We start from the raw sequence: 10,427 nt of genomic DNA on the forward strand, positions 1-10,427 counted from the left end.
GTAGGTTTCTCATTATTTCTAGGGGTTTAGCCAATTAAACCTAGAAAATCTTCATTATTCCATAACTGATATATTTCAGGAACTATAGCTGGATTAAGATGTGTGCTTGTGAAAAAGTGTCTGCACGGCAGTTTGAGGACATAGGGGTGTCATTAAACATATCATTGCAGTCCAAAGAAAATCATATGTTTATTTTTGTGTCTTTTTACTTTACTTCATAACACAGCCTTTCACATTTTGTGAACTTTTCAGGAAGAATAGACCAATAGAAATGCTCCAGAATTGCTTGGAATTACATGTTTACAGTAACTTGCGTTGAAATTTGAAATGTTATTTATTTCCTTCTCCTCTAAAGTTACTATGTTGGAGATACATGTTTTTCTTTGGACGGCGACAATATGAGGGTGGCACATTGGCGCAACAGGTAGTGTCACTGTCACACAGCTCCAAGATCCAGTTGTGGGTTCAAGCCCCACCTTGGTTCACTGTCTACGAGGAGTTTTGTGTGTTCTCCCTGTGTCTGTGTGGGTGTCCTCCAGATGTTTCAGTTTCCTTCCACAGTACAAAAACACACTGGAAGGTGGACTGGTTATGCTAAAGCGTTCATAGGTGTGAGTGGCTTTGTGAGTGTGTGGTGATGGACAAGCGCCCTGTACCTGGTGTGTTCCTACTTTGAGCCCAATGACTCAGTGTAGGCTCTGGTCCCACCTTGACCCTGAACAGGATAAAGTTACAGAAAATAATTTGCCATATTTTAATACTGTAATAATGAAAGGAACGTAAGGCAAGGAGCATGACACTTTCAGTGGTTCAAAACTGAAAACCCACAGCCTTCAAACAGAACTTGTCAATTTCATGTAACACATAAAACTACTTCTAATATGAATTGTTGCAACATTTATTTAAATAAAATACATTTACTCTTCTTTTCGATGGCGCTTTTTCTTGTTCTTTCTTGTTCTGTTCTTGTTTCTTCTGAAAAGGACAAAGATGAGAGTTTCATTACACATTCAACAACAAAGACTCAAACAGATTAGACTTATATACGAGCAAGGCCTGTGAAAACATGTTCTGTGGAATTGACAGATTCCTCACTTGTACTGAGTCCATTCGCTCCAGGTGGAGTTACACAGATCGTCCTGAGCTCTCACACACACCGTCACACCCTTTTTCAGAGGCCAGTGCTGGTCCTGGGTTAGGTTCACCTTTGGTCCAACACACAAGTCAAAAAATAATCATCAAGGCAATATGAACTATTACTACTACACAATAGAGATGTGTGTACTCTGAAATGAAGCCGTGGATTAGTCATGCTGTAACCTACTTGTAGTCACCTGCTCATACAATGAAGTGTACTAATCAATCAAGTTTTTGTCCTCTGTCGCCACATTAAGTGTCTATACCTTTACAATTTACTCATACAGGAAGATTAGTTCTGGAGTGTATTGGAGGGTGCTCCATTCCAGAGAAATGTGTCCAGAGATTTATAAGCCTCCGTCCCGCAATTTTTGTTGGGCATGGTGTACTTAGGCCCATATGCAGTCCAAGTCAATTAGTTAATGCTTTAAAACAGTGGTTCTCAATCCTGGTCCTGGAGTACCAGAGCCCTACATATTTTACAGAATCCCTTGCTTCAAACAAAGCTGAGGCAACTCATGAACTAATGACCAACCCCTTCCTGAGTTGAACAGTGAGTTTTAGAGCATTCAGGTCAGTGGTACTTCAGAACCAGTGGTTTAAAACATTTTTGGATATAAAAGGTGGTGTCTTGTGAGCATGTGTAATGCCTTTGTCTCTAACACCTCCAAAACCAGCTTAATATGAGAACTCAACTAAATAGAGCAAGAAATTCCATCTCCTCCTAATGTTCTCAGTGAAACCCTTTCAAAACTCTGTCTCTCTCTGAAGTGTGTGAGGGAACAGATGGTGAAACCTTTGATGATCTGTGGTGGGAAGAGTTGCAGTCACATTTCTTGCGGCATCGAATCTCCTTCACCTGGAAAGTGAGAGGGAAGTAAGAGAAAGGAAGGTTCCAGGTGTCTGGATACTGCAGCTCCAGAGAATCGTTCTTCTCATTGATTTGCACCAAGTCCGGCCTCACTGTGGACACACAGACGCAGGGATATAAGCAAAACTCGCTTAATCAAATCATTGTTTCAGCTTTATGATGCTCTGTGGCTGCCGACTCAGTACAATTTTACCGAACCGTTTTGATAATCAGAGGATAAAATGTATTAAGAAAAACCCACAGAGCAACATATATAGCACAGATCTGCTAGTCTTCTTCCACGTTTAGTCGTGTAGAAATGTAGATGTACTGACTTGTTTTATGTGTTTAAGCCATAAAGTCTTAAAAAAAAAAAAAAAACACGGAACATGCGCTTTATTACTGGACTTTAAAATGTGGCAAGTTCACTTCTAAACACTTCCTCTTGATCCTGCAAAGCTTTAACACTGAGGTTTTTACTGATTTAAATGTTGGTCTGTTTTGCATTGTTTACTCTTTATCATATTTACATGAGCAATGCCATGTGAGGTGTATTTTATACAGTGTCTGTGGCAGTCTCTGCTCTGAACACTCATTCTCAGTACCTTTGGAGCCATTACCTATGTCTGAGATCTGAAACCGCTGATAATAGGTCTCCACAACATATTTACTTCTGAAAAAAATGGTTAAATTGATGTGCTCCAGCTCCTCGGAGTACGGACAGTATTCATGGTCTTGGCATGAGATGCTGTGTCCACTGGAGTTCAGACTGCAGCTCACATTCCCTCCACTGTGAGAACTACAATTAAAACCACAGAGATAATACAAATCAGTGAAGAGATCTCCTTTGTACTCCTTAGCTCTCTTGCTATAAACAGAGTCCAGGAATGTCACCTGTTTCAGTAGAGTCTCACACTGTGCTCAGATTTTCTGAGATTGTAAAACTCTGGACTAAAAACAAGAACTTAACAATTTCTCAATGACACCAAGCACCTTCTCAGTATTTATGCTGTATACAACTATCATTTTCAGTTGAAAATAATTGTCTCATTTCACCTTTATTTCTGATGCTTTTTCTCCTGAGAAATTCAGGAGATTCACAAATTAATTTTCACAAGCTATCATCCGGCAGCTTATCTGCAATAAAACGTTCTTCTGGGCAGTGATTGATATTTTCATAATAATTTTAAATAATAAATTTAGAGGCAGAATACATGAGCTGTCTTTATTTTTCTATTGAAGACCATGTCTTCATCAACCACTAGCTCTTTTGGTGAAAAGGGGGAGAAATAATCACAAAATGGCTCATAAATGAATAAATAAATAAATCTTCTATTAAGAATATTAATCATATATTAAAAATAAACATAAAAAAAAAATAAATAAAAATAAATATCTTCTATTGAAGAAATTGCTAGCAGTTCTTGTACGCAGACATCAAGATACAGCCATACTCAAAGGGAACTTAAAAATTGGAAATAAGACCCAGAGCAACAACAACTAAAATGAACAACAGAAAAAGAAATGGAGTCTGCATTGTGGTGATATTATGGGGTTCCTATTTTCCGTATTTTTACCTCTGGCCAGGAAGATTGTCAGAATACATTTATTAAAAGTGCAGTAATGAGAAACAGAGACATGCAGAAGAGAACTGAGATTTGAGAGACTTACCGCACTGCTTTAATATGTACCACTTTTCCATCTCTTTTTTCATCCCAGGTCCAGGAGCACTGAAAAGAGCCACTGTAGTTGTTTGTTGAACAGTGGATATAACCTTGCAACAAGCAGGAAGAATGGCTTCATTAAATTCAGTCTTGGTGCTTAATAGGTACTTAATATATAGTTTGTACCCCTTTGCTGCAGTAACAACTTCTGCTCTTTAGGGATGGCTTTAGACTGGGTGTTGTTGAACATTAATGTGAGGATTTTAATGCCCTTCACCCACAGGAGCACTGGTATCCTCCCAAGGTCCAAAAACACATGTTGGTAGGTGGATTGGCGACCCAAAAGTTTCCATGAGTATGTGAGTGAATGAGTGAATGTGTGTCATCCTGCAAAGAACTGGCGCCCCCTCCAGTGTGTGTTTCTGCCTTGCACCCTGTGATTCCGGGTGGGCTCCGGACGCACCGCTGCCCTGAACTGGATAAGTGCTTACAGACAATGAATGAATGAATGAATAATAATCTTCTATATACATTTGGACATAAAATACTGTGTAAAATTTGGGTGTGGGTTTCCGACGGGTGACTGTCTGTGAGGAGTGTGTTGTGTTCTCCCTGTGTCTGCGTGGGTTTCCTCCGGGTGACTGTCTGTGAGGAGTGTGGTGTGTTCTCCCTGTGTCTGCGTGGGTTTCCTCCGGGTGACTGTCTGTGAGGAGTGTGGTGTGTTCTCCCTGTGTCTGCGTGGGTTTCCTCCGGGTGACTGTCTGTGAGGAGTGTGTTGTGTTCTCCCTGTGTCTGCGTGGGTTTCCTCCGGGTGACTGTCTGTGAGGAGTGTGGTGTGTTCTCTCTGTGTCTGCGTGGGTTTCCTCCGGGTGACTGTCTGTGAGGAGTGTGGTGTGTTCTCTCTGTGTCTGCGTGGGTTTCCTCTGGGTGACTGTCTGTGAGGAGTGTGGTGTGTTCTCCCTGTGTCTACGTGGGTTTCCTCCGGGTGACTGTCTGTGAGGAGTGTGGTGTGTTCTCCCTGTGTCTGCGTGGGTTTCCTCTGGGTGCAAACTTTGTCATAGTCACTGTGGTTTCCTCCCACAGTCCAAAAACACACGTTGGTAGGTGGATTGGTGACTCAAAAGTGTCCGTAGGTGTGAGTGTGTGAGTGAATGTGTGAGTGTCTGTGTTGCCCTGTGAAGGACTGGTGCCCCCTCCAGGGTGTATTCCCGCCTTGCGATGATTCCAGGTAGACTCTGGACCCACCGTGACCCTGAACTGGATAAGAGCTTACAGATAATGAATGAATGAATTGATAGGCACAATGTAATGTAAGGAGAGAGAGAAAAAAAACATCACTGTCACTTGATCTCTTGTATGTCTCAAATGTCACATGGACTAATAAAACTTTTGGTGGCTTTTTACCAGAAAATAAACTGAAACTATATGCAACTGATGGAACCATACCTTTCTCAGGCGCCTCTTTAATGATCTTCCTGTAAGGCCACCGGATCAGAACCAGAGTGTGATTGAGGACAGAGCCGTTTGGGCTGTGACAAGTGTATCTTCCTCCCTGCCTCTCCTCCACTGTCACCAGAACCCTGTTCCCCCGTTCCTGCAGCTGTTCTCCGCTCTCTCTCCTCCACACAATGTCCTGACCCTCAAAAGCCTCACCACACATCAGTGGGACCAGGACTTTGTTGCCATATTTGACCATGTCTTCATCAACCACTAGCTCTTTTGGTGAAAAGGGGGAGAAATAATCACAAAACTCTCTTTACATTTGAATTTGTTTAATTGGTTTATGATAAATAAAAATATTAGATTGATTATGTCAGTCATCTCAGTTACTAAAAAAATCTTTCAGTTCAGGTTTAGCTTCATTAAATAAAGCTTAACAAAATTAGCTTTCAAAATCTGTAATCATTGTGCATCTTGTTTGAACAATTTATGAAGGAACTATATAATAACATGCAAATTAAATGACAGCAATAAATATATTACTGAATACACTGTAGTGTAGAAACAATCTTAAATTCTCAAATACAGAAAACGTCAAACAAACCATTTGGTTTAAGAGTCCAATAACTTTCAGCCACTTTGATGGATTCTGTTATGGCAAGTTGAAAAACGAGTAGCACAAGAAATATCATCTGTTAAAGCAAAAAGTAATAAATTAAAAAAAATCAGAAAATAATCACACTTCAACTTCAACCTTAAATAGTTAAAATAATTAGAGCAATGAACGTTATTTAATAAGCTGCACATTTGAATTAACCATCTAGCTGCTCAGATACTAGAAATCAGAGAGATATAAGCACTATATGACTGACATTTTAAGACATTCTTAAATGGCAGTTTTCAAACATTTAAAAAAAGGAGAAAACCAGAGATACAAGGCTTTAATCAGAGGTTTTTCTAAACTTACCTCTCCAAATTGGTGAGAGATGTCAATGAGGTCAGCCTGTTTCTAACTTTTCTTCTGTAATATGTAGAGGCTCCAGCTTTTTTAAAAGAAGTATGTCATTGGGCCAGAAATTCCCCGCCCAGGAAAAGTCCAGCCCAAACAGGTTAGAGGAACTAGCAGAGCTCCAGAGGCACTCCAACCCAAGCATTCCTTCAGCATCATCATCGTTTTCACTTCCACCAGCTATGCTCTTCCCGGGGCCCTAGGGACCGCCCCATTATTATTTCACATTTGTCTGTTTACATAAACAAATACAAGCTATTCCTAATAGAGTAATATAATGACAAAGCGTGATTTTACTGGCTGCGCCAAAGAGCTCTTTCCTGATGAAAGAAAGAAAGGAATTGGATTGTGTTTTCTCGCTATATCAGAATTTATTTGTTAAAACGGTGGTTTTAATGGCAGAGAGTCTGTTTATAAACAGTAGGATATCGGTTGACCTAAGAGTATTGCTTCTCTATGTTTTTGAGTGCACCTGTATTGCCCCTGCTGTTCAGGTTTTTCCGTCTCTGTAACACCACATCTAAATGGAACTTCCCCATTTCTCAAGGATTAAGTAACACAGTGCTTTAACTAAGGTCTACCCACTGTTAATATTACAGACAATAAACCCACAAAGGAAGGCTGGATTTAACTGATCATAACTGCCACTGACATAATGAAAGCACTGACATATGATGTTATAATTTAGGGTGTTAATAAAGATTCCGTATTGTGTAACATAAGGGATCTGACACTTTCCAATCAGACTGACACTATAACAGTGATGCAATGAGCACTGAATCACATTTAAATGCAGATGTTTGAGAAGGAAAAGGTCAGGGCTCATTTTTTTACACATTTTTGATCTTCTCAAAGAGAAATGCTAAAATAATGTCCAAATAAAAGGTCTGAATTTGAAATGTTAATTGTTATCAGCCCTTTGGAAGCAGCTATGCGTAAAATGACACAAATATCTCTTACTGGTTACCAAGATGCCAAAAGCAGAAGTGTCAACCGTAAGCTGTTCGCTAACAAACATAAAGCTTGCACTGACTTGATGTTAACGTTTTATTTAGAGACTCCAATTATAGCAATCAGCCGTAGCATCAAGTAGATGTCCTGCTTTCACTCACTTTATACACACCTTATAGGTTTACTTTGTAGTTTTACAAGTACATAGTCCATCTGGTGCTCTGCGTGCTTTGTTAGGCCCCTTCCACACTGTTCTTCCAAGGTCAAGACTCATACAGGGCCACCACACTTACAATGTTGGAGGTGTATCATTTTCAGCAATACAGTGATCTTAGTGTCGTACTGAGGACTGACAATAATTCACCAGCACTGCCTTGTCTGATCCTCTTGTACCAGTGCAACACCACCACCACATGAATGTCACTGCAGTACTAAAAACATATGCAGAGTATGCTTCTAGTATGCAAAGCACCAGATGGAATAGTCTAGAACTGTACACCTACAAAGTGTACCTGTAGGGTACGTGGAGCTGATAAAGTCGACTATGTTAAGCTATGTTCAATTCATAATGTATTCTCACCACATAGTGTGTATATTCACTGTAGAGTGTGTATTGTTTATGAGTGTGGTCACAATATACAGTTTATATTCACTATATATGGGTTATATAACGTACACTATATAAGTGTGTATGTTCATTATGTGAGTGTGTGTATTCAGGGTGTAGAGAGTATGTTCCATATATTAGTGTGTGTGTGTGTGTAGATATGAGTGTGTTTTTTTTTACTATATAGAGTTTATATTCTATAGAAGCGTGTATGTTCACTAACTAACGTTCATTACAGAAAGTTCATGTTTACCTTATGTTTGTATGTTCAGTAAAGAAAAATAGCTAAAAGACAAAGTGATACTTTCCCTTGGGGATACAGAATCTCTGTATTTAATCTGTCTATGGAAGTGAACACACAGAGTGGTGAGCACAAAGGGAAGTGAACATAAACATACACACACACGGGACGTGGCAGGCATTCACCCTAGGCCCTGATGAGCTGTTGGGGATTGGGTGCCTTTCTCAAGGACACCTAAAGCTATGAATACTGAGGAAGGAACAAAGAACTGTTCCTCTACTCCCCCTCCTGCCTATGTAGGAAGATTCCATATATAGAGTGTATGATGACGGGTATAGCGCTCTTACACTGTGTAGATTCTGTTCACTATATTACTGTGTATGTTATTTCCCATTCACTTAATGTTCATTTATAAGTGTGTATGTTCACTATAAATAGTTCTTATTACAATTATAGAGTGTATATACACTTTATGAAGTGTATATTCACTGTATAGGTTCTCCACTATATGTGTGTGTGTGTATGTTGACTGTGTTTTTTACAACATTATTTCATTCATTCATTTATTCACTCATTCATCTTCTCTAACAGCTTCATCCTGATCAGGGTTGCAGTGGGTCTGGAGCCTCCCCCAATCACTGGGTGAAAGGGGTGCCAGTGTAACATAGGACAACACACACTCGCACCGCCAATCCACCTATCATTTGTTTTTCATGTGTTGGGGGAGGATACCCACACAAGCACAGGAAGAACACATCAAATTCTTCTCAGAGGGTAACCTGAGGCAAGGTTTGAACCCGAGGCTCAAAGGACCCCAGGGCTGCACCTGTGGCACCCAAATGCCGCTATTGTTGACTAGACCTCTGTAACATTTATTTCAGTATTAGTGTATTATTTTCAAAAATGGTCAGTCCAGATAAAGTGTTACTGTAGAAAACTAAGAATGGTATGGCCGCTGCTGTTAAGGCTAGTTTCTGATTCGTATTTGGATGAATCATAGGCAGCATGGTGCTCAGTGCTCAAAGGATTTGTTCTTTCAGGCACAATGTAGTTGGAATCACGATACAGACATTTCTAGTTGAACATGAAGGTGCTTTGTAGATTATAGACAAATGCAAATCATGGATAGAAAAGTATATAGCCCCTCCAGTTTTGGGCTGTAGTGTCTCTTTAGTTATGGAGCCTTATCCAGTATTTGGGGTTGGGGTAGAGTTGTGTTTGTGGTCTAGAACTAATCATCCAACATCAGCACCTGACTCTACAAATGTTCTCACTGCTGAGAGCTTCACAGTAATATTCCAAACCTTCCCAGAAGGTTACTGCAGAAAATGAGAAACGATTGTACATTTAATATCCTTCATTTCTGGTTCATTCATTATCTGTAACCCTTATCCAGTTCAGGGTCGCGGTGGGTCCCGAGCCTACCTGGAATCATTGGGCGCAAGGCTGGAATACACCCTGGAGGGGGCGCCAGTCCTTCACAGGGCAACACACACACACACACACACACACACACACACACACACCTACAGACACTATTGAGTCGTCAATCCACCTACCAATGTGTGTTTTTGGACTGTGGGAGGAAACCACAGTGACTATGACAAAGTTTGCACCCGGAGGAAACCCACGCAGACACAGGAAGAACACACAACACTCCTCACAGCCACCCGGAGGAAACCCACGCAGACACAGGAAGAACACACCACACTCCTCACAGTCACCTGGAGGAAACCCACGCAGACACAGGAAGAACACACCACACTCCTCACAGACAGTCACCCGGAGGAAACCCATGCAGACACAGAGAGAACACACTACACTCCTCACAGACAGTCACCCAAAGCGGGAATCGGACCCACAACCTCCCTCATTTCTGGTTATAAATAGCATTTAGCTTCTAGCTAAGCATTTAGCTAAGACATTAATTTTGTCCTGATGATATACAGTTCTTGCAGAGACAGAATCAAAGAGGAAGGAGATTTTGCTGCCCTTTTAGAAGGTGGTCAGGAAAACCAGAGACATTGAGGATTTTTACATACTGGTCTTTGTAGTTCTCAGTGGTGAGGTATAAGATGACGACAGCAAATTACCACACAAAATCTCCTACCGCACTACAATAATAACAACAGCATGTCATCAGATCTCTGCTGCTTATTTACAGTAAAGTAAATAAAAAAATTCCGTATTATTTTTTTATTTGCCTTTCCTTATTGATTTGTTTGAGATTTCATACGAGATGAAAACAGGACACAAAACATAACAATGTTCTTACACAAAACTTTTTATCCTAAGAAATACTGGAGCCATTCAATTTGTCCATTCATCATCAAATGTAAACAAGTGTAAGGGACATCTTAAATTATTTTAAATTATGTAACAAATTATTCTTGATGGCAATTATATACTGTACACTGTCAGACAAACCGTCACAGTGGTGGTACCTTTTGTTGTCACTGTGGTACAGTGTGTACAGTACGGTACCCTCAAGGGTACATTTTCACTACCTTTAGTTAGGAAAAAAAATT

The 10,427-nt window shown here is 40.3% G+C and overlaps 1 protein-coding gene across 1 annotated transcript; it reads right to left on the reverse strand.

The window, feature by feature from the left end:
• Window positions 1-917: 917 nt before the first annotated feature.
• il12ba (interleukin 12Ba) lies at window positions 918-6,254 on the reverse strand. Its single transcript, XM_066649931.1, has 8 exons — window positions 6,059-6,254; window positions 5,696-5,783; window positions 5,098-5,367; window positions 3,659-3,761; window positions 2,608-2,786; window positions 1,934-2,100; window positions 1,096-1,205; window positions 918-975 (listed from the first exon to the last, which is right to left on the reverse strand). Exons 2-8 carry the CDS (start codon window positions 5,781-5,783, stop codon window positions 918-920), a joined length of 975 nt encoding a protein of 324 aa, XP_066506028.1. The 5' UTR covers window positions 6,059-6,254.
• Between the last annotated feature and the right edge of the window lie 4,173 nt (window positions 6,255-10,427).

Source organism: Hoplias malabaricus, chromosome 17 (genome assembly GCF_029633855.1).
Source record: "Hoplias malabaricus isolate fHopMal1 chromosome 17, fHopMal1.hap1, whole genome shotgun sequence".
In the NCBI taxonomy this organism is placed as follows: Eukaryota; Metazoa; Chordata; class Actinopteri; order Characiformes; family Erythrinidae; genus Hoplias; species Hoplias malabaricus.

What these genes read in the sequence shown, in the direction of transcription:
- il12ba (XM_066649931.1), bottom strand. Translation starts at nt 5,783, where the DNA reads ATGATATTTCTTGTGCTACTCGTTTTTCAACTTGCCATAACAGAATCC. An exon ending in TAAAGAGGCGCCTGAGAAAG is followed by an intron (nt 3,762 to 5,097) that starts GTATGGTTCCAT and finishes GCTTGTTGCAAG; the next exon opens with GTTATATCCACTGTTCAACA. An exon ending in GTACATATTAAAGCAGTGCG is followed by an intron (nt 2,787 to 3,658) that starts GTAAGTCTCTCA and finishes TTTTAATTGTAG; the next exon opens with TTCTCACAGTGGAGGGAATG.